Source organism: Orcinus orca, chromosome 2 (assembly GCF_937001465.1).
Source record: "Orcinus orca chromosome 2, mOrcOrc1.1, whole genome shotgun sequence".
In the NCBI taxonomy this organism is placed as follows: domain Eukaryota; kingdom Metazoa; phylum Chordata; class Mammalia; order Artiodactyla; family Delphinidae; genus Orcinus; species Orcinus orca.
The window spans coordinates 128249126-128274187 of NC_064560.1; the positions used below are offsets into that span (position 1 = coordinate 128249126).

Consider the following 25062-nt stretch of genomic DNA (forward strand, 5'->3'; position numbering starts at 1 on the left):
GTGTCACTCAGCCCCAGGACCATGTGTCGCCTCAGTTTGCCCTCAGCCGCAGCCCTGCCTCGTGTCACCTGCCTGTCACAGCTCCTGGTCTGTGTCTCCCGTGACTCCATGCTCCCCACACCCCTACTCTGCTCTCTGTGCAGCTCAATCATTGTCACCTTGGGGGCCCACAACATCAAGAGGCAGGAGAGGACACAACAAAAACAGGGTCAAGTTTTTTTCCATGTAGAAAAAATGTGTCCTTATAGGACACCATAGAGACATTTATTGTCCTTGCACCACTTATTGAGAAGAAAAAAGAAAATAGTCTTTCCCCTAATTTCTGCCGTGAAACTTCCATCATAAATCAAGTGTTCATATATGTATGTATCAGTGTCCAAATGTGTGTGGGATCTCTACTTCTTATCCAGTAGTCTATGTCTCTATGCCCCCATCAATACCACACTGTCTTCATTACTATGACTTAATTTGCTAAAGCAAGACCTCCCATCTTCTTCTCATTCTTCACGACTACTTGGCTAATGTTCGCCATTGGTTTTTCCACATCTATTTAGAACCAATTAAGTTCTGTTAAGTAACTCTTGGGTGCAATGAATCTGTAGATCAGTTTTTGGAGAATTGACATTTGAAAAGTATTTTCTCTTCCAAATTTGAACATGGAATATCTTTATGTTTAGGTCTTCTTAGTGTCTCTTAATACAATTCAGTAGTTTTCACCAGAGGTCATGCACATCTTTTTTTAGATTTATGTTTAGTTATTTGATACTTTTCATGATTTAAATGTTAATGTTTTCAAAATTTCATTTTAAATTAATGTGTTATGTTACATCAATTGTGTTTTGAATGAAAAGCCACTCGTCCTAGGATAAACCCAAATTAAAATGATATAACATTTTTGCTTATTGACTGATTTGACTTACATCAATATTCAAATAACATTAGCCTGTAATGTTCATTTCCCATATTGGTTTTTTTTTTCTTTTTTAAAAAACTTTTTGAAGGCACGGAAGATGGCGAAAGAAGGCACGGAAGATGGCGGAAGAGCAAGACACGGAGATCACCTTCCTCCCCACAGATACACCAGAAATACATCTACACGTGGAACAACTCCTACAGAACACCTACTGAACGCTGGCAGAAGACCTCAGACCTCCCAAAAGGCAAGAAAACCCCCATGTACCTGGGTAGGGCAAAAGAAAAAACAGACAAAAGGATAGGGACAGGACCTGCACCAGTGGGAGGGAGCTGTGAAGGAGGAAAGGTTTCCACACACTAGAAGCCCCTTTGCAAGCAGAGGCTGGGGGTGGCAGAGGGGATAAGCTTCGGAGCCACAGAGGAGAGCGCAGCAACAGGGGTGCGGAGGGCAAAGCGGGGAGATTCCCGCACAGAGGATTGGTGCCGACCAGCACTCACCAGCCCGAGAGGCTTGTCTGCTCACCCACCAGGACGGGCGCGGGCTGGGAGCTGAGGCTTGGGCTTCGGTCGGATGCAGGGAGAGGACTGGGGTTGGCGGCGTGAACACAGCCTGAAGGGGCCTAGTGCACCACAGCTAGCCAGGAGGGAGTCCGGGAAAAAGTTTGGAGCTGCCGAAGAGACAAGAGACGTTTTCTTGCCTTGTTGTTTCCTGGTGCGCGAGGAGAGGGGATTAAGAGCGCTGCTTAAAGGAGCTCCAGAGGGCTTCCCAGGTGGCGCAGTGGTTGAGAGTCCACCTGCCGATGCAGGGGACACGGGTTCGTGCCCTGGTCCGGGAGGATCCCACATGCCGTGGAGCGGCCGGGCCCGTGAGCCATGGCTGCTGAGCCTGCGCGTCTGGAGCCTGTGCTCCGCAACAGGAGAGGCCACAACAGTGAAAGGCCCGCGTACGGCAAAAAAAAAAAAAAAAAAAAAAAGAGGAGCTCCAGAGATGGGTGTGAGCCGTGGCTATCAGCACAGATCCCAGAGATGGGCATGAGACGCTAAGGCTGCTGCTGCCGCCACCAAGAAGCCTGTGTGCAAGCACAGGTCACTCTCCACACTGCTCCTCCCAGGAGCCTGTGCAGCCCACCACTGCCAGGGTCCCGTGATCCCGTGATCCAGGGACAACTTCCCTGGGAGAACGCATGGCGCGCTTCAGGCTGCTGCAATGTCACGCCGGCCTCTGCCGCTGCAGGCTCGCCCCGCATCCATACCCCTCCCTCCCTCCGGCCTGAGTGAGCCAGAGCCCCCGAATCAGCGGCTCCTTTAACCCCGTCCTGTCTGAGCCAGCAACCTACATGCAGAGGCGGGGCCAAATCCAAAGCTGAACCCCGGGAGCTGTGCGAACAAAGTAGAGAAAAGGAAATTTCTCCCAGCAGCCTCAGAAGCAGCAGATTAAAGCTCCACAATCAAACTGATGTACCCTGCATCTGTGGAATACCTGAATAGACAGCGAATCATCCCAAATTGAGGAGGTGGACTTTGAGAGCAAAATAGATTATTTTTTCCCCTTTTCGTCTTTTTGTGAGTGTGTATCTCTATGCTTCTGTGTGAGATTTTGTCTGTATAGCTTTGCTTCCACCATTTGTCCTAGAGTTCTGTCTGTCCGTTTTTTTCCTTATTACTTTTTAAAATTGTTTTCTTAATAATTATTTTTATTTTAATAACTTTATTTTATTGTATCTTACGTCATTTTGTTTTCTTTTATCCTCTTTCTTTCTTTCTACTTTTTCTTCGGTTTATTCTGAGCCGTGTGGATGAAAGGCTCTTGGTGCTGGAGAGTCCCACACAGGATAAATCCAAGGAGAAACACACCAGGATACATATTAATCAAACTATAAAAAATTAAACACAAAGAAAACATATTAAAAGCAGCAAAGGAAAAAGAACAAATAACACATAAGGGAATCCCCATAAGGTTAACAGCTGATCTTTCAGCAGAAACTCTGCAAGCCAGAAGGGAGTGGCAGGACATATTTAAAGTGAGGAAGGAGAAAAAAATACAACCAAGATTACTCTACCCAGCAAGGATCTCATTCAGATTTGATGGAGAAATTAAAACCTTTACAGACAAGTAAAAGCTGAGAGAGTTCAGCACCATCAAACCCGCTTTACAACAAATGCTAAAGGAACTTCTCTAGGCAAGAAACACAAGAGAAGGAAAAGACCTACAATAACGAACCCAAAACAATTAAGAAAATGGGAATAGGAACATACATATCGATAATTACCTTAAATGTAAATGGATTAAATGCTCCCACCAAAAGACACAGACTGGCTGAATGGATACGAAAACAAGACCCATATATATGCTGTCTAAAAGAGACCTACTTCAGACCTAGGGACACATACAGACTGAAAGTGAGGGGATGGAAAAAGATATTCCATGCAAATGGAAATCAGAGGAAAGCTGGAGTAGCAATTCTCATATCAGACAAAATAGACTTTAAAATAAAGACTATTACAAGAGACAAAGAAGGACACTACATAATAATCAAGGGATCGATCCAAGAAGAAGATATAACAATTGTAAATATTTATGCACCCAACATAGGAGCACCTCAATACATAAGGCAAATACTAACAGCCATAAAAGGGGAAATCGACAGTAACACAAGCATTGTAGAGGACTTTAGGGAACTTTAACACCCCACTTTCAACAATGGACAGATCATCCAAAATGAAAATAAATAAGGAAACACAAGCTTTAAATGATACATTAAACAAGATGGACTTAATTGATATTTATAGGATATTCCATCCAAAAACAACAGAATACACATTTTTCTCAAGTGCTCATGGAACATTATCCAGGATAGATCATATCTTGGGTCACAAATCTAGCCTTGGTAAATTTAAGAAAATTGAAATCATATCAAGTATCTTTTCCAACCACAATGCTATGAGACTAGATATCAATTACAGGAAAACATCTGTAAACACAAACACATGGAGGCTAAACAATATTAATAACGAAGTGATCACTGAAGAAATCAAAGAGGAAATCAAAAAATATCTAGAAACAAATGACAATGGAGACATGACGACCCAAAACCTATGGGATGCAGCAAAAGCAGTTCTAAGAGGGAAGTTTATAGCAATACAATCCTACCTTAAGAAACAGGAAACATCTCAAATAAACAACCTAACCTTGCACGTAAAGCAGTTAGAGAAAGAAGAACACAAACCCCCAAAGTTAGCAGAAGGAAAGAAATCATAAAGATCAGATCAGAAATAAATGAAAAAGAAATGAAGGAAACGATAGCAAAGATCAATAAAACTAAAAGCTGGTTCTTTGAGAAGATAAACAAAATTGATAAAGCATTAGCCAGACTCATCAAACAAAAAAGGGAGAAGACTCAAATCAATAGAATTAGAAATGAAAAAGGAGAAGTAACAACTGACACTGCAGAAATACAAAGGATCATGAGAGATTACTACAAGCAACTCTATGCCAATAAAATGGACAACCTGGAAGAAATGGACGAATTCTTAGAAATGCGCAACCTGCCAAGACTGAGTCAGGAAGAAATAGAAAATATGAACAGACCAATCACAAGCACTGCAATTGAAACTGTGATTAAAAATCTTCCAACAAACAAAAGCCCAGGACCAGATGGCTTCACAGGCGAATTCTATCAAACACTTAGAGAAGAGCTAACACCTATCCTTCCCAAACTCTTCCAAAATATAGCAGAGGGGGGAACACTCCCAAACTCATTCTACGAGGCCACCATGACCCTGATACCAAAACCAGACAAAGATGTCACATAGAAAGAAAACTACAGGCCAATATCACTGATGAGCATAGATCCAAAAATCCTCAACAAAATACTAGCAAACAGAACCCAACAGCACATTAAAAGGATCATGCACCATGATCAAGTGGGATTTATTCCAGGAATGCAAGGATTCTTCAATATACACAAATCAATCAACATGGTACACCACGTTAACAAATTGAAGGAGAAAAACCATATGATCATCTCAATAGATGCAGATAAAGCTTTCGACAAAATACAACACCCAATTATGATAAAAACCCTTCAGAAAGTAGGCATAGAGGGAACTTTCCTCAACATAATAAAGGCCATATATGAAAAACACACAGCCAACATCATCCTCATTGGTGAAAAAACGAAATCATTTCCACTAAGATCAGGAACAAGACAAGGTTGCCCACTCTCACCACTCTTATTCAATGTAGTTTTGGAAGTTTTAGCCACAGCCATCAGAGAAGAAAAAGAAGTAAAAGGAATCCAAATCGGAAAAGAAGAAGTAAAGCTGTCACTGTTTGTAGATGACATGATACTATACATAGAGAATCCTAAAGATGCTACCAGAAAACTACTGGAGCTAATCAATGAATTTGGTAAAGTAGCAGGATACAAAATGAATGCACAGAAATCTTTGGCATTCTTATATGCTAATGATGAAAAATCTGAAAGTGAAATTAACAAAACACTCCCATTTACCACTGCAACAAAAAGAATAAAATACCTAGGAATAAACCTACCTAAGGAGACAAAAGACCTGAATGCAGAAAATTATAAGACACTGATGAAAGAAATTAAGGATGATACAAACAGATCGAGAGATATATCATGTTCTTGGATTGGAAGAATCAACATTGTGAAAATGACTCTACTACCCAAAGCAATCTACAGATTTAATGCAATCCCTATCAAACTACCACTGGCATTTTTCACAGAACTAGAACAAAAAATTTCACAATTTGTATGGAAACACAAAAGACCCCGAATAGCCAAAGCAATATTGAGAACGAAAAATGGAGCTGGAGGAGTCAGGCTCCCTGTCTTCAGACTATACTACAGAGCTACAGTAATCAAGACAGTATGGTACTGGCACAAAAACAGAAATATAGATCCATGGAACAGGATAGAAAGCCCAGAGATAAACCCACGCACATATGGTCACCTTATCTTTGATAAAGGAGGCAGGAATGTACAGTGGAGAAAGGACAGCCTCTTCAATAAGTGGTGCTGGGAAAACTGGACAGGTACATGTAAAAGTATGAGATTAGAACACTCCCTAACACCATACACACAAATAACCTCAAAATGGGTTAAAGAACTAAATGTAAGACCAGAAACTATCAAACTCTTAGAGGAAAACATAGGCAGAACACTCTATGACATAAATTGCAGCAAGATCCTTTTTGACCCACCTCCTAGAGAAATGGAAATAAAAACAAAAATAAACAAATAGGACCTAATGAAACTTTCAAGCTTTTGCACAGCAAAGGAAACCATAAACAAGACCAAAAGACAACCCTCAGAATGGGAGAAAATATTTACAAATGAAGCAACTGACAAAGGATTAATCTCCAAAATTTACAAGCAGCTTATGCAGCTGAATAACAAAAAGACAAACAACCCAATCCAAAAATGGGCAGAAGGCCTAAATAAACATTTCTCCAAAGAAGATATACAGATTGCCAACAAACACATGAAAGAATGCTCAACATCATTAATCATTAGAGAAATGCAAATCAAAACTACAATGAGGGGCTACTCTGGTGGCGCAGTTGTTGAGAGTACACCTGCCGATGCAGGGGATGCAGGTTCATGCTCCGGTCTGGGAAGATCCCACATGCCGCAGAGCGGCTGGGCCCATGAGCCATGGCCGCTGAGCCTGTGCGTCCAGAGCCTGTGCTCTGCAATGGGAGAAGCCACAGCAGTGAGAGGCCTGTGTACCACAAAAAAAGAAAAAGAAAAAGAAAAACAAAACTACAATGAGATATCATCTCACACCGGTCAGAATGGCCATCATCAAAAAATCGAGAAACAATAAATGCTGGAGAGGGTGTGGAGAAAAATGAACCCTCCTTCACTGTTGGTGGGAATGTAAATTGATACAGCCACTATGGAGAACAGTATGGATGTTCCTTAAAAAACTACACGTAGAACTACCATACGACCCAGCAATCCCACTACTGGGCATATACCCTGAGCAAATCATAAATCAAAAAGAGTCATGTACCAAAATGTTCATTGCAGCTCTGTTTACAATAGCCAGGACATGGAAGCAACCTAAGTGTCCATCAACAGATGAATGGATAAAGAAGATATGGTACATATATACAATGGAATATTACTCAGCCATAAAAAGAAACAAAATTGAGTTATTTGTAGTGAGGTGGATGGACCTAGAGTCTGTCATACAGAGTGAAGTAAGTCAGAAAGAGAAAAACAAATACTGTATGCTAATACATATATATGGAATCTAAGAAAAAAAAAAAAAGGTCATGAAGAACCTAGGGGTAAGATGGGAATAAAGACACAGACCTACTAGAGCATGGACTTGAGGATATGGGGAGGGGGAAGGGTAAGCTGTGACAAAGTGAGAGAGTGGCATGGACATATATACACTACCAAATGTAAAATAGATAGCTAGTGAGAAGTAGCCACATAGCACAGGGAGATCAGCTTGGTGCTTTCTGACCACCTAGAGGGGTGGGATAGGGAGGGTGGGAGGGAGGGAGACGCCAGAGGGAAGAGATATGGGAACATATGTATATGTATAACTGATTCACTTTGTTATAAAGCAGAAACTAACACACCATTGTAAAGCAATTATACTCCAATAAAGAGGTTAAAAAAAACTTTTCAGTTTTTATTGGAATATAGGTCAGCAACAATGCTGTGTTAGTTTCAGATGTACAGCAAAGTGATTCAGTTATACACATACATGTATCTGTTCTTTTTCCAATTCTTCTCCCATTCAGGTTGTCACATAATATTGAGCAGAGTTCCCTGTGCTATACAGTAGATCCCTGTTGGTTATCCATCCTAAGCATAGCAGTTGTACATGTCAATCCCAAACTCCCTAACCATCCCTCCCCCCACCCTTCCCTCCTGGTAGCCATAAGTTCCTTCTCTAAGTTTGTGAGTCTGTTTCTGTTTTGTAAATAAGTTCATTTGTATCACTTTTTAAGAGTCTGCATACAGGTGATACATGTCCTTCCTGTTTGATTTACTTCTCTCAGTTTGACAATCCCTAGGTCCATCCATGTTGCTGCAAATGGCACTATCTCATTCCTTTTAATGGCTAATATTCCATTGTATATATGTACAACATCTTTATCCATTCTTCTGTCAATGGACACGTAGTTTGATTCCATGTCTTGGCTATTGTAAACAGTGCTGTAATGAACATTGGGGTGAATGTATATTTTCAGATTATGGTTTTCTCCTGATATATGCCCAGGAGTGGGATTGCAGAATCATATGGTAGCTCTATTTTTAGTTTTTTAAGGAACCTCCACACTGTTTTTCATAGTGGCTGTAGAAATGTACATTCCCACTTACAGTGTAGGACGTTCCCTTTCCTCAACACCCTCTCCAGCATTTATTGTTTGTAGATATTTTGATGATAGCCTTTCTGACAAGGGTGAGGAGATACCTCATGGTAGTTTTGATTTGCATTGCTCTAATAATTACTGATGGTGAGCATCTTTTAATGTGTTTGTGCCCATCTATGTGTCTTCTTTGAGAAATGTCTATTTAGGTCTTCTGCCCATTTTCTGATTGGGTTGTTTGTTTTTTTGATATTGAGCTGCATGAGCTGTTTGTATATTTTGGAGATTAATCCTTTGTCAGTTGCTTCATTTTCAAATATTTTCTCTTATTCTGAGGTTGTCTTTTCATTTTCTTTATGGATTCCTTTGCTGTGCAAAAGCTTTTAAGTTTAATTAAGTCCCATTTGGTTTTTTTTGTTTCTTTGTTTTTATTTTCATTACTCTAGGAGGTGGTCAAAAAAATCTTGCTGTGATGTATGTCAAAAAGTGTTCTGCCTATGTTTTCCTCTAAGACGTTTATAGCATCTGGTCTTACATTTAGGTTTATTCCATTTTGTGTTTATTTTTGTGTATGGTGTTAAGGAGTATTCTAATATCATTCTTTTACATGTAGCTCTCCTGTTTTCCTGGTACCACTTATTGAAGAGACTGTCTTTTCTCCATTGTATATTCTTGCCTCCTTTGTCATAGATTAGGTGACCATAGGTGCGTGGGTTCTCTGCACTTTCTATCCGGTTTCATTGATCTATATTTCTATTTTGTGCCAGTACCATACTGTTTTGATGACTACAGCTTTGTAGTATAGTCTGAAGTCAGGGAGCCTAATTCCTCCAGCTCCATTTTTCTTTCTCAAGATTGCTTTGGACTCACTTGGAAGATGGTGGAAGGGTAAGATGCGGAGATCACCTTCCTCCCCACAGATACATCAGAAGTACATCTACGTGTGGAACAACTCCTACAGAACACCTACTGAATGCTGGCAGAAGACCTCAGACCTCCCAAAAGGCAAGAAACTCCTCACGTACCTGGGGAGGGCAAAAGAAAAAAGAATAAACAGAGACAAAAGAATACGGATGGGACCTGCACCAGTGGGAGGGAGCTGTGAAGGCAGAAAGATTTCCACACACTAGGAAGCCCCTTCGTGGGCGGAGACTGCGGGTGGTGGAGGGGGAAGTTTTGGAGGTGCGGAGGAGAGCACAGCAACGGGGGGAAGAGGGCAAGGTGGAGAGATTCCCGCACAGAGGATCGGTGCTGACCAGCACTCACCAGCCCGAGAGGCTTGTCTGCTCACCCGCCGGGGTGGGCAGGGCTGGGAGCTGAGGCTCAGTCTTCTGTCGGAGCGCAGGGAGAGGACTGGGGTTGGTGGTGTGTACACAGGCTGCAGGGGGTTAGTGCACCATGCCTAGCTGGGAGGGAGTCTGGGGAACAGTCTGTACCTGCCGAAGAGGCAAGAAACCTTTTCTTCCCTCTTTGTTTCCTGGTGCGCAAGGAGAGGGGGTTAAGAGCACTGCTTAAAGAAGCTCCAGAGACGGGTGTGAGCTGCAGGTAACAGCGCGGACCCCAGAGACGGGCATGAGACGCTAAGACTGCTGCTGCCACCACCAAGAAGCCTGTGTGTGAGCACAGGTCACTCTCCACACCCCCCTTCCGGGGAGCCTGTGCAGCCCGCCACTGCCAGGGTCCTGGGATCCAGGGACAACTTCCCCGGGAGAACGCATGGCGCGCCTCAGGCAGGCGCAACTTCACGCAGACCTCTGCTGCCGCAGGCTCACCCCGTACTCCATACCCCTCCCTCCTCACAGCCTGAGTGAGCCAGAGTCCCCGAATCAGCAGTTCCTTTAACCCTGTCCTGTCTGAGTGAAGAACAGACGCTCTCCAGCGACCTACACGCAGAGGCGGGGCCAAATCCAAAGCTGAACCCCGGGAGCTGTGCGAACAAAGAAGAGAAAGGGAAAGCTCTCCCAGAGGCCTCAGGAGCAGCAGATTAAATCTCCACAATCAACTTGATGTACCCTGCATCTGTGGAATACCTGAATAGACAACGAATCAGGAGGCACTATCTCAGGAGGCACTATCTCAGGAGGCACTATTGAGGAGGTGGACTTTGAGAGCAAGATTTATTATTTTTTCCCCTTTTCCTCTTTTTGTGAGTGTGTATGTGTATGCTTCTGTGTGAGATTTTGTCTGTATAGCTTTGCTTTCACCATTTGTCCTAGGGTTCCATCCATCTGTTTTTTTTTTTTAACTTAAAAAAAAGTTTCTTTCTTAATAATTCTTTTTTTATTTTAATAACTTTATTTTACCTTACTATATTTTATTTTCTTTTATCCTCTTTCTTTCTTTCTACTTTTCTCCGTTTTATTCTAAGCCGTGTGGATGAAAGGCTCTTGTTGCTGCAACCAAGAGTTAGTGCTGTGCCTCTGAGGTGGGAGAGCCAACTTCAGGACACTGGTCCACAAGAGACCTCCCAGCTCCACGTAATATCAAATGGTGAAAATCTCCCAGAGATTTCCATCTCAACACCAACACCCAGCTTCACTCAACGACCAGCCAGATACAGTGCTGGACACCCTATGCCAAACAACTAGCAGGACAGGAACACAACGCCACCCATTAGCAGAGAGGCTGCCTAAAATTATAATAAGTCCACAGACACCCCAAAACACACCACCAGACATGGACCTGCCCACCAGAAAGACAAGATCCAGCCTCATCCACCAGAACACAGGCACCAGTCCCCTCCACCAGGAAGCCTACACAACCCACTGAACCAACTTTAGCCACTGGGGACAGACACCAAAAACAACAGGAACTACGAACCTGCAGCCTGCAAAAAGGAGACCCCAAACACAGTATGGTAAGCAAAATGAGAAGACAGAAAAACACAGCAGATGAAGGAGCAAGATAAAAACCCACCAGACCTACCAAATGAAGAGGAAATAGGCAGTCTACCTGAAAAAGAATTCAGCATAATGATCGTAAAGATGATCCAAAATCTTGGAAATAGAATAGAGAAAATGCAAGAAACATTTAACAAGGACCTAGAAGAACTAAAGATGAAATAAGCAATGATGAACAACACAATATATGAAATTAAAAATACTCTGGAAGGCATCAATAGCAGAATAACTGAGGCAGAAGAATGGATAAGTGATCTGGAAGATAAAAGAGTGGAAATAACTACTGCAGAGCAGAATAAAGGAGAAAGAATGAAAAGAAATGAGGACAGTCTAAGAGACCTCTGGGACAACATCAAATGCACCAATATTCGAATTATAAGGGTTCCAGAAGAAGAAGAGAAAAACAGACTGAGAAAATACTTGAAGAGATTATAGTTAAAAACTTCCCTAATATAGGAAAGGAAATAGTTAATCAAGTCCAGGAAGCACAGAGTCCCATACAGGATAAATCCAAGGAGAAACACGCAAAGACACATGTTAATCAAACTGTCAAAAATTAAATACAAAGAAAACATATTAAAAACAGCAAGGGAAAAACAACAAATAACACACAAGGGAATCCCCATAAGGTTAACAGCTGATCTTGCAGCAGAAACTCTGCAAGCCAGGAGGGACTGGTAGGACATATTTAAAGTGATGAAGGAGAAAAACCTACAACCAAGGTTACTCTACCCAGCAAGGATCTCATTCAGGTTTGATGGAGAAATTAAAACCTTTACAGCCAAGCAAAAGCTGAGAGAGTTCAGCACCACCAAACCAGATTTACAACAAACGCAAAAGGATCTTCTCTAGGCAAGAAACACAAGAGAAGGAAAAGACCTACAATAACGAACCCAAAACAATTAAGAAAATGGGAATAGGAACATACATATCGATAATTACCTTAAATGTAAATGGATTAAATGCTCCCACCAAAAGACACAGACTGGCTGAATGGATACAAAAAGAAGACCCATATATATGCTGTCAACAAGAGACCCACTTCAGACCTAGAGACACATACAGACTGAAAGTGAGACGATGGAAAAAGATATTCCATGCAAATGGAAACCAAAAGAAAGCTGGAGTAGCAACTCTCATATTTGTCAATTCCATGTATAATTTCAAAATTATTGGCTTCCCAGTGACCTGTAATGTAACATAGATATGATTTATATATAAACATATATCTCCCAGGTATAAACCCTTTCTTAATTCTCCCACCCTGTGGCTTTACTTTTCACTATGTCAATTGTGTCTTGGATAGTCTCATCCACCAGAGGGCAGACAGCAGAAGCAAGAAGAACTACAATCCTGCAGCCTGTGGGAAAAAACCCACAACCACAGGAAGATAGACAAGATGAAAAGGCAGAGGGCTACGTATCAGATGAAGAAACAAGACCAAACCTCAGAAAACAACTAAATGAAGTGGAGATAGGCAACCTTCCAGAAAAAGAATTCAGAATAATGATAGTGAAGATGATCCAGGACCTTGGAAAAAGAATGGAGGCAAAGATCAAGAAGATGAAAGAAATGTTTAACAAAGACCTAGAAGAATTAAAGAACAAATAAACAGAGATTAACAATACAATAACTGAAATGAAAAATACACTAGAAGGAATCAATAGCAGAATAACTGAGGCAGAAGAATGGATAAGTGACCTGGAAGACAGAATGGTGGAATTCACAGCTGCAGAACAGAATAAAGAAAAAAGAATGAAAAGAAATGAAGACAGCCTAAGAGATCTCTAGGACAATGTTATGTTAAACACAAAAACATTCACATTATAGGGGTGCCAGAAGGAGAAGAGAGAGAGAAAGGACCCGAGAAAATATTTGAAGAGATTATAGTCAAAAACTTCCTTAAAATGGGAAAGGAAATAGCCACCAAAGTCCAGGAAGTGCAGAGAGTCCCATACAGGATAAACCCAAGGAGAAACACACCAAGACACATAGTAATCAAATTGGCAAAAATTAAAGACAAAGAAAAATTATTGAAAGAAGCAAGGGAAAAATGACAAATAACATACAAGGGAACTCCCATAAGGTTAACAGCTGATTTCTCAGTAGAAACTCTACAAGTCAGAAGGGAGTGGCATGACATACTGTGATGAAAGTGATGAAAGTGATGAAAGGGAAGAACCTACAACCAAGATTACTCTACCCAGCAGGGATCTCATTCAGAATTGATGGAGAAATCAAAAGCTTTACAGACAAGCAAAAGCTAAGAGAATTTGCACCACCAAACCAGCTCTACAACAAATGCTAAAAGAACTTCTGTAAGTGGGAAACACAGAGAAGAAAAGGACCTACAAAAACAAACCCAAAACAATTAAGAAAATGGTAATAGGAACATACATATTGATAATTACCCTAAACGTGAATGGATTAAATGCTCCAACCAAAAGACACAGGCTTGCTGAATGCGTACAAAAACAAGACCCATATACATGCTGTCTACAAGAGACCCACTTCAGACCTAGGGACACATTCAGACTGAAAGTGAGGGGATGGAAAAAGATATTCCATGCAAATGGAAATCAAAAGAAAACTGGAGTAGCAATACTCATATCAGATAAAATAGACTTTAAAATAAAGAATGTTACAAGAGACAGCAAAGGACACTACATAATGTTCAAGGGATCAATCCAAGAAGAAGAAATAACAATTATAAATATATATGCACACAACATAGGAGCACTTCAATACCTAAGGCAACTGCTAACAGCTATAAAAGAGGAAATCGACAGTAACACAATAATAGTGGGGGACTTAAACACCTCACTGACACCAATGGACAGATCATCCAAATAGAAAATTAATAAGGAAACACAAACTTTAAATGAAACAATAGACCAGATAAATTTAATTAATATGTATAGGACATTCCATCCAGTAACAACAGATTACACTTTTTTCTCAAGTGCACACGGAACATTCTCCAGGATAGATCACATCTTGGGTCACTAAATAAAAAAACCTGAAATCATATCAAGCATCGTTTCTGACCACAATGCTTTGAGATCAGAAATCAATTACAGGGAAAAAAAAAGTAAAAAACACAAACACATAGAGGCTATACAATACGTTACTAAATAACCAAGAGATCACTGAATAAATCAAAGAGGAAATCAAAAAATACCTAGAGACAAATGACAATGAAAACACGACAATCCAAAACCTATGGCATGAAGCAAAAGCAGTTCTAAGAGGGAAGTTTACAGCGATACAAGCCTACCTCAAGAAATAAGAAAAATCTCAAATGAACAATCTAACCTTACACCTAAAGGAATTAGAGAAAGAAGAACAAACAAAACCCAAAGTTAGCAGAAGGAAAGAAATCATAAAGATAGAGCAGAAATAAATGAAACAGAAACCAAGAAAATAGCAAAGATCAATAAAACTAAAAGCTGGTTCTTTGAGAAGATAAACAAAATTGATAAACCATTAGCCAGACTCATCAAGAAAAAGAGGGAGAGGACTCAAATCAATAAAATTAGAAATGAAAAAGGAGAAGTTACAACAGACACTGCAGAAATACAAAGCATCCTAAGAGACTATTACAAGCAATGCTATGCCAATAAAATTGACAACCTGGAAGAAATGGACAAATCCTTAGAAAGTATAACCTTCCAAAACTGAACCAGGAAAAAATAGAAAATATGAACAGACCAATCACAAGTAATGAAATTGACACTGTGATTAAAATTCTTCCAACAAACAAAAGCCCAGGACCAGATGGCTTCACAGGTGAATTACATCAAATATTTACAGAAGAGCTAATACCCATCCTTCCCAAACTCTTCCAAAAAATTGCAGAGGAAGGAACACTCCCAAACTCATTCTCTGAGGCCACCATCACCTGACACCAAAACCAGACAGAGATACTACAAAAAAAGAAAATTAGAGACCAATATCACTGATGAATATTGAAGTAAAAATCCTCAACAAAATACTAGCAAACTGAATCCAACAACACATTAAAAGGATCATACACCATGATCAAGTGGGATTTATCCCAGGGATGCAAGGATTCTTCCATATACACAAATCAATCAATGTGATACACCACGTTAACAAATTGAAGGATAAAAACCATATGATCATCTCAATAGATGCAGAAAAAGCTTTTGACACAATTCAACACCCTTTTATGATAAAAACTCTCCAGAAATTGGGCATAGAGGGAACCTACCTCAACATAATAAAGACCATATATGACAAACCCACAGCAAACATCATTCTCAATGGTGAAAAACTGAAAGTATTTCCTCTAAGATCAGAAACAAGACAAGGATGTTCACTCTCACCACTATTATTCAACATAGTTTTGGAAGTCCTAGCCATGGCAATCAGAGAAGAAGAAGAAATAAAAGGAATACAAATTGGAAAAGGAGAAGTAAAACTGTCACTGTTTGTAGATGACATGATACTATACATGGAGAACCCTAAAGATGCCTCCAGAAAACTACTAGAGCTAATCAATGAATTTGGTAAGTTGCAGGTTACAAAATTAATGCACAGAAATCTCTTGCATTCCTGTACACTAATGATGAAAAATCTGAAGGAGAAATTAAGGAAACACTCTTATTTACCATTGCAACATAAAGAATAAAATACCTAGGAATAAACCTACCTAAGGAGACAAAAGACCTCTATGCAGAAAAGTATAAGACACTGATGAAAGAAATTAAAGATGATACAAACAGATGGAGAGATATACCATGTTCTTGGACTGAACGAATCAATATTGTGAAAATGACTATACTACCCAAGCAATCTACAGACTCAATGCAATCCCCATCAAATTATCAATGGCATTTTTTACAGAACTATAACAAAAATCTTATAATTTGTATAGAGACACAAAAGACACCCAATAGCCAAAGCAGTCTTGAGGGAAAAATACGGAGCTGGAGGAGTCAGACTTCCTGACTTCAGACTATACTACAAAGCTACAGTAATCAAGACAATATGGTGCTGGCACAAAAACAGAAACATAGATCAATGGAACAGGATAGAAAGCCCAGAGATAAACCCACACACCTATGGTCAACTAATCTATGATAAAGGAGGCAAGGATATATAGTGGAGAAAAGCCAGCCTCTTCAGTAAGTGATGCTGGGAAAACTGGACAGCTACATGTAAAAGAATGAAATTAGAACACTGTCTAACACCATACACAAAAATAAACTCAAAATGGATTAGAGACCTAAACATAAGACTGGACACTGTAAAACTCTTAGAGAGAAACATAGGAAGAACACTCTTTGACATAAATCACAGCAAGATCTTTTTTGATCCACCTCCTAGTGTAATGGAAATAAAAACAAAAATAAACAAATGGTACCTAATGAAACTTAAAAGCTTTTGCAAAGCAAAGGAAACTACAAACAAGATGAAAAGACAACCCTCAGAATGGGAGAAAATATTTGCAAATGAATCAACGGACAAAGGATTGATCTCCAAAATATATAAACTGATCATGCAGCTCAATATTAAAAAGACAAACAACCTAATCCAAATATGGGCAAAAGACCTAAATAGACATCTCTCCAAAAGAGACATACAGATGGCCAAGAAGCACATGAGAAGCTGCTCAACATCACTAATTGTTAGGGAAATGCAAATCAGAATTACAGTAAGGTATCACCTCATACTAGTCAGAATGGCTATCATCAGAATATCTACAAACAACAAATAATGGAGAGGGTGTGGAGAAAAGGGAACCCTCGTGCACTGTTGGTGGGAATGTAAATTGATACAGCCACTATGGAGAACTGTATGGAAGTTCCTTAAAAAACTACAAATAGAATTACCATATGACCCAGCAATCCCACTCCTGGGCATATACCCAGAGAAAACCATAATTCAAAAAGACACATGCACCCCAACGTTCATTGCAGCACTATTTACAATAGCCAGGTCATGGAAGCAACCTAAATGCGAATGGATAAAGAAGATGTGGTACATATATACAATGGAATATGACTCAGCCATAAAAAGGAACGAAATTGGGTCATTTGCAGAGACATGGATGAATCTAGATACTGTCAGACAGAGTGAAGTAAGTCAGAAAGAGAAAAACAAATATCGTATATTAACGCATATATATGGAACCTAGAAAAATGGTACAGATGACCGGTTTGCAGGACAGAAATTCAGACACAGATGTAGAGAACAAACGTATGGACACCAAGGAGGGAAGGTGGCGGGGGTTGGTGGTGTGATGAATGGGGAGATTGGGATTGAAATATATACCTTAATATGTATTAAATGGATAACTAATAACCTGCTGTATAAAAAAATAAATAAAATAAAATTCAGTAATTCAAAAATAAGTGTCCTGTGCAATCAGAATTTCATCTTTATTCGTATATACATAACAAACATTTAATGTAGATCAATTTATGCATTATTATTGATGGTTAGTGCTTTGTATATTTTGTATAAAATTGTTTTCCCAATGTTAAATGTATAAAGAAATTCTCCTATATCCAAAGTTTTAAGTTTTTACCTTTAAATTAATTAATTTGAGGTATAGTGTTAAATAGTCAAGTTTCATCTTTATTCACATATACTCAACAAATTTTACTATAAATTATTTTCATCATTATTAATCATTTTGAACTCATTTTTTGTTTCCATTATGTTTTTACTCATGATTCATTTGGCCCTTGAACAGCGTGGGAGTTTAGGGGCATCGGCACTTCACCTAGTGGAAAATCCAAGTATAACTTATAGTTGGTCCTCTGTTCTGTGGTTTTGCTACCAACAATGGGTAGTGTAGTACTCTAGTGTTTACTACTGAGAAAAAGCCATGTGTAAGTGGAACTGTCCATTTCAAATGCCTGTTGTTCAAGGATCCTCTGTATTTAGCAGTCTATTTTGTTAGTTTTAAAAATATAAGGATTTTCTGCTCATATTCTTGTTATGAAATTCTAACTTAAACTCATTGTGGTCTATGAAAAATGATGCATCATTTTAATCCTTTAAACATTTTTGAGACCTACTCTATGGCCTAATCTATGGTCAACATCTATATGTGCTTGTAAAGTGTGTAATCTGCCTTTGTTGGGTAAGATGTTCTATATGTGTTCGTTTTTTCATCAGCTATTCATAACTTCTATAACATTACTAATCAATTTATAAGATGTACTTTAAAATCTTCTCGAATGACCATGAAGATATTTCTTCCTGAGTAGCATCCACTCACTGCTGCTGTTGAAAATTCTCCCTTTGCTCTGCCATTCATTTGAAAGTGTGTAATCTATTTTACTCTACTCGTCCTTAAGATTTCTGCTGTTTCTTTATAATATTGATTTCTAGGTATAGATTTCTCTTCTGTATTCTGCTTGAGATTTATTGGTTTTTTTTTAACCTCTAACTGCATTTTTGTCATCACTTTTAACAAAATCTCAACCACTATCTCACTATATATTACTTTTCTCCCCCATTCTCTCTCTCTTCTTCTAGAACTTTAATTCAACATATGTTCAACCTTCTAATTCTACTGTTTTCTATATTTTTATCTTTATGCCTGTCTGTGCTCTATTTTTTTTTTTTTTTTTTTTTTTTTTGCGGTACGCTGGCCTCTCACCGCTGTGGCCTCTCCCGTTGCAGAGCACAGGCTCCGGACACGCAGACTCAGCGGCCATGGCTCACGGGCCCAGCCGCTCTGCAGCATGTGGGATCCTCCTGGACCGGGGCACGAACCCATGTCCCCTGCATCGGCAGGCGGACTCTCAATCACTGCACCACCAGGGAAGCCCTGTGCTCTATTCTTGACAATTCTTTCTGAGCTATTTCAGGTTAGTAATTCTATTTTCATCTTTGTCTAATCTGTTATTAACTTTATTCACTGTGACTTTAATTTTGGTGTTTTCATATTTCTCACTTTTAGAAGTTGTATTTAGGTCTTTTTCAGATGTCATTTTTTTAAGGTTAATGTTCCCTGGAGTGCTTTTTTTTTTTTCACACACACACACACACTATATTTTATTTTTACAAGAGGTAAATAAACTGACACCAAGCATTGTAAATGGATGACCACAACAAAAGCAATAATGATTGCAATTACCAAACATGAAACACACTATGTCATAATATTGACATTCAGTCCAGGAATCCTCCACTGGAACAGCTCCTTTACTTTGCAGTAAAAATTGATTTGTATATTTTTTGCCTCTGAGTCCTTGTGAGATTTTTTTTTATTATTCAAACAGAAAGTCACAAAAATTATAATCATCCTCATCAGTTCACTCAGTCCCGTGTAATTAATTTTTTTTCATCTTGATCTTTTGTTAGCACTTTTATGAATTCATCAGCTTTCCGTTAGAGTTCTGAAAATGCTTATTCATTCAGTTCAGCAGTATAGTCAGTTACCAGAAACCTGTACTTGTCAGAGTCTTTTCTATGAATTCCTTGAAGATGAAACCCTTTTATAGGAACATATTTGCAAAAGCATCAGAGTACACCCAGAACTGTCTGTAAATGACAAAAGACTTAAAAATGACTACGGTTAAAGATTTGGTGAAAGTTCATAATAATGCAATTGACAAGGAAATTTAGTAATTTCTGAGATATACATTTTAAAGTAATAACTAGAATTATGACATAACATGGGAGTGCTTTTAAAGCTTGTTTTTATTTCAGCATAATGTTTTTTGCAATCTATATTTTATTTTACTAATAGTATTATCCCAATAATTAAAGTATTTTTTCTCTTATCATCTATTGTTTATTAGTCATGGTGTCTTATATCTTTGCTTGCTTGTTGATCTGTTTATATTTGACTATATGCTTGTCATTGTACTTGAAAAACAATATTTAGGTGTAATTCAAACACTGGAATTAAGTGAATTTCCTCTACATTTGCATTTGGTTTTGCCAGGTACTTTAGCAAACAGTCCATAACAACATTAATCGAAGTTCAAGGTATGAGAGTCCATGAAAGTCCAGTACTATTTCCATCTTTCATGAAATTACATGCAAGCACTTGCCCATTAACTCTTCTTTGTTACTTTGAGTGTGTAAACTTTTCAGTTCCCAGCTTATTGTGAGGAGGGTTTGACTAGACCTGCTTGTGTGGGTCTTGGTCTTTGATTTGTTTTTTTTTAATTTCTTTTATTTTTTAAATTTTATTTATTTTTTATTTTTTTAACATCTTTATTGGAGTATAATTGCTTTACAGTGGTGTGTTAGTTTCTGCTTTATAACAAAGTGAATCAGCTATACATATACATATATCCCCATATCTCCTCCCTCTTTGATTTCTATACCTCTCACTTTATATGCTCATTAAAACAGAAGTTTGAATTTTGTGGGTTCAGCAAATTTCCACAGAACAGTAGTAACTGTCTAACTGGACACCCATTATTCCTTCAGTTTGGGCCTGGTATTCACTCCTACATTTGCATTTCTTCAAGGCTTTTAAGGTTTTTAGCCATTTTAAACAGGTTTCTTTCGGTTGTTTTTGGTGGGAAGATCGGCATGAAATCCTAGTCACTGTTAATGAAATCCCTTATCTACATCTCTATTAAGATCATTGGGAGCATATATATTTGACTCCCATTTCTTCGCATGCTACTCTTTATCCTTTACTTTGTAAAAAAGTTACATTAAAGTTTTTAAAATAAAATAAAGTGTTGTAAAACTTTAATTAACAATAAATTAAAATTACCCAGATGCTAAGGCACTAATAAAGCTGTTATACTATTTTCGCTTCTTTTTCCCTGTTTTCTGCATATTACTTTTCAGATGCATGAAGAAATTTCATGAGGTTGCAGTCATAAACCGTGCATTAGAGGAAGGATTAAGTTCTTGGCAGCTCTGAAAATAAGCTATAACCTGTGTATATTTATATATAGGGAGAGGATCCTTAACTTTTATAACATTTTCAAGTGGGCTTATCATAATCCATGGAAGACTGAGAATTGTATTAGCTTTCAATTCTGATACTTTTGCAAAAATTTTACTATATTGTAGTGCTTTCTATGCCAACAGAGAAACTTTGAAGTATTGTGAAAACTGTCTCACAACCCCTTGTGTTTCTCTGCAGGACTCTGCCGTGCCTTTCTCTCAGTGATGAATGCCTGGGTCCACTTCTTCATGTGTTACAGGGAGCACAGCAGTGACGTACCTCCTTCTTAGGAGCTATCACCCCCGGGGCAGAGATGGGATTAGGTTGATGGGACTCTTATACCATGGATGAATAGGATTTGAGATGTTTTTCCACCAGGGTCTGATGGCTTGCAACAAAATCAAGTCACTAGGCCTTTTCTGCATGCAGAGAACCTTCTGGGACATAAAGGCCTTTGCCTTGAGTAGGAAGCAGGAGAACAGAAGTCGTCCACAGTGTCAGGATTTCACTGAGAGTTTGCTGGGGCTCAAGAGACCTGAGAGCATAATGGTCAGTGGCAGAGCCTCATTCTTCCCTTTCCTTTCTCTGGCAGTGCCCTCCACACACTCAGGAGAGAGAGCTACTCAATCTGCATGACAACTTCTAGAAAGAAGTGGGAGCAGCTAGGGTCTCAACAGGGGGCTAAGGCCAAAGGGTGAAGACATGCAGGCTCCAGTCAATGAGGGAGAGGAAGGAGGAAATAGACAGCTCCCAGCTTTGATGCTTGTAGGGATTATTGAATTAGGTGGGTTTGAGGTTCTGGGACACAGTGACCCGGTCCCCATCCCTGTTGCCCTGGGTTCCCATTTCCGCGGCCAGCAATGACTCAGCAGCTGTGCGGGATATTGCGCTGAAGCCTTGGGTTACTGTCTTCCCCCACATCACTGGCAGTTAGTGGGCAAGCCTCTTGGGCAGCCTTGGGTGATGAAACCTAGCACAGCAGCAGGAGAATGGGAATGCGAATTCTCAAGCCCCCACCCTCACCCTTCCTTCCTCTTTCAGGGGCTCAAAGTCTGGCAGGAGGAAGACCAGAAGCAACTGACTGGGCAGACTTCCCAGGACGATGCAGCCACTCCTGCTCCTGGTGGTCCTTCTCCTGCCTCCCAGGGCTAGGGCAGGTGAGTGACCGTCCCCATCCTCAGAGGCCGACACCATCCCATAGACTCTGGAGCCAGACCACTCAGGCACTCCCTAACCCTGTATCATTGGGCAGCTTGTATGAGTTCAGAGTTCCTCAGCTCCATCATCTATAAAACAGGAATTATGTCAGGCCTACCTCAGAGAGCTGACATGAGAGTTAAATGACTTAGTGTACATAAAATGCTTGGAGTCGTCCTGGCACGTACTACTTGCTATATAAACACGCTCTCTGAACTCATTCTGCAGCTCCTGTGGCAGAGCCTAGGAGATAAAGATACAGCAATAGCAGGCCCGCCGGCTCATCCTTAGAGCCTTAGATTCATGAGCTGGCCGTGAGCTGGACTCACAGGGATCTGGAGACTCCCTGAGGAAGAAAGTACGACGGGACTGCAGGGAGAGGCTGCTCAGAGGGCTCCGGATCTGCCATCCCCACAGCAGAGGAACCTTCCTCATTATGGGAGGCTGCAGCTGGCCTTGCCTTCTGGGGAGGTGGGAGGGAGCTGAGGCTGGGATGGGGAGCCAGCAGCGTTTCCTGCAGACTCCTGGAGCCTCCCCCAAGGCTGGTGCCCTGCAGACCCAGTTCTCATGAACCACCAGCTTCTCCAGCCCGTGTAGCACCTCTCCTGCCTCGCCATCTTCTAACATTTCTGGAGCCACCAAGCCGAAGCCCACACACCTGTCAGTGCAGAGATAAGTGCCTAATGCTTCCTTCCAGGGCAGATCATCGGAGGCCAAGAGGCCAGGCCCCATTCCCACCCTTACATGGCATATGTTCAGATCCAGAGACCAGTGGGTCTGACCACTTGTGGGGGGTTTCTGGTGCGAGAAGACTTTGTGATGACAGCAGCTCACTGCTTGGGAAGGTGAGTCACTAAGGGGCTTCTGGGCACCAGCAGAGCAGGTCCAGAAGATTTCATGAGAGGAGCCATTGAAAGCAGGGTTCTAGCAATAAAGGGGTGAAAAAAGAGCAGCTAGGGCTTGGGGAGCAGGGAGCAGGCCATTGTAAATGGGGAGAAAGGAGGACCTGATCAAAAAGAGCAAGATGGGGAGATGGAAGGCACACACTGGGGCTCAAAATATGAATTCAAGCTCCTTTTTTATTGTAGGGGAGGCCAAATATAAGGTCGCTGAGTTTCCCACCACCCCCAGATCAGGGCTGTGGAGACCAAGGGCATAGAGCCCAGTGCCAGAGCCCTCCTGTCCCCACCTCCCTTGGCTGATGTCTCGCCACCCTGAGCTGTCACGTGACCTGCATCGGGGAGTGCAGTTCCTGCAGCTCAGACCTACTTCTAGGCTCCCTTTCCTTTGCAGACAAATAAGTGTCATCCTGGGGGCCCACAACATCAGGAGGTTGGAAAGGACTCAGCAGCGCATACAGGTGCTCAGAGCCATCCCCCACCCCGGGTACAATCAGCAGAACAACCAGAATGACATCATGTTACTGCAGGTACCGACCCTCTGGTACTTCACCCGGGCGGCTCCCTCCCAGCTTGGGGGACCAGGGAGGGGGAAGCCAAGCAGACTCCCAGGGTGGTGGTAGGCATGGGGTGAGCATGGCATAGACAGTCCCTGAGTGCCTGCATGCTTCCTGCCAGCTGAGAAGCAGAGTCAGACGTAATCGAGCTGTGAGGCCGGTGGCTCTGCCGCAGACCCAGGACAGGCTGAGACCTGGGACCCTGTGCACCGTGGCCGGCTGGGGCCTTCTCGGCCTGAACAGGAGAACAGACACGCTCCAAGACGTGCAGCTGACAGTGCAGAGGAATGGGGAGTGCCGTAGACGCTTCATGTTCTACACTGGCCGAACACAGATTTGTGTGGGCGACCCAAGAGAGAGGAAATCCGCCTTCCTGGTAAGACCACGGGCATCTGCCGACACTGTCCGAGACAAAGGGACGTGGGCAGACTGGGCAGTGGGGACAGACTACATCCCCATGACCTCAGTCTGGGGCCCAGAGCAGAGTGAGGGGGGGGACTTTTCCCCGTCAATCCGGTCTCTGGGGGAATAGCAGGTGCACCAGACACAGGACGTACATGTGCAGCGTTTTCCTGGGGCCGGTGAAGGTACCTTGACCTGGGTTGTTCTGGAGAATAACCATAGCCAGGGCTGAAGCCCAGTGATGGAAAAATCCAGAAGCTCGACTTCTGCTGCCCCTCACCCTCCCATCTCACACACAGCCAGCAGTGGAAGGAGCCCACCCACGCCTGCCTTCTCTGAGGGCGGGCCTTAGGGCCGCAGGAGCGGGGAGGCCTGGAGAATGGAGGCCCGACTTAGTGTCCCTTCCTCTGCTTGCCCACAGGGGGACTCTGGTGGCCCCCTTGTGTGTAACAACGTGGCCCAGGGCATCGTCTCCTACGGAAACAGGTTTGGGACTCCTCCAGCAGTCTTCACCAGGATTTCCAGCTTCCTGCCCTGGATACGGAGAACGATGAGACGCTTCAAAGAGTGGGGGCTGGAGTGACACCCCCTGTCACTGACTCCCCTTCTCTGGGGCAGAGCCCAGATCCAGGGCGGTTCCCAGAGCCTTAATAAACATCCACATCTAGAGTGGAAATAACCGATTCCTCATTTGTTCATTAAACATGATTCAATACACAGCAAATGTGTGCCAGGACTGAGTGTGAGCTCCTCCAGGAAAATGGGGTCTCTTCCCCAGGACAAGTGAATCCCCGTCACCCCCATCCTGGGAGTCAGGGTGAGCTTCTTCTCTCCTCCAAGCCATGCATTCCTCCATCTCCCCTCCACCCGCTCTGGGGAGTGATGGAAGGACCTATCTCTTCCCAGAGTAAGGCTCCTTATTCTCCACCCT

At 41.4% G+C, this 25062-nt stretch overlaps 1 protein-coding gene across 6 annotated transcripts in view; it reads left to right on the top strand.

Annotated features, from left to right (window-relative positions):
• The window catches only part of LOC101287849 (LINE-1 retrotransposable element ORF2 protein), a 66686-nt gene extending 41837 nt beyond the window's left edge, over positions 1–24849 (top strand). For 5 of the 6 annotated variants that reach the window (XM_049705348.1, XM_049705349.1, XM_049705352.1 and 2 more), the window contains one exon: positions 1002–16106. In XM_049705348.1, the coding sequence (XP_049561305.1) occupies positions 4756–6183 (1428 nt within the window). In that variant the 5' untranslated portion in view covers positions 1002–4755 and the 3' untranslated portion in view covers positions 6184–16106. Of the gene's footprint in view, positions 1–1001; positions 19026–21274; positions 21626–22117; positions 22234–22970; positions 23119–23566; positions 23703–23850 lie in introns of those variants that run through there. The other variant, XM_049705353.1, reaches the window with a different exon arrangement.
• Positions 24850–25062: the final 213 nt, after the last annotated feature.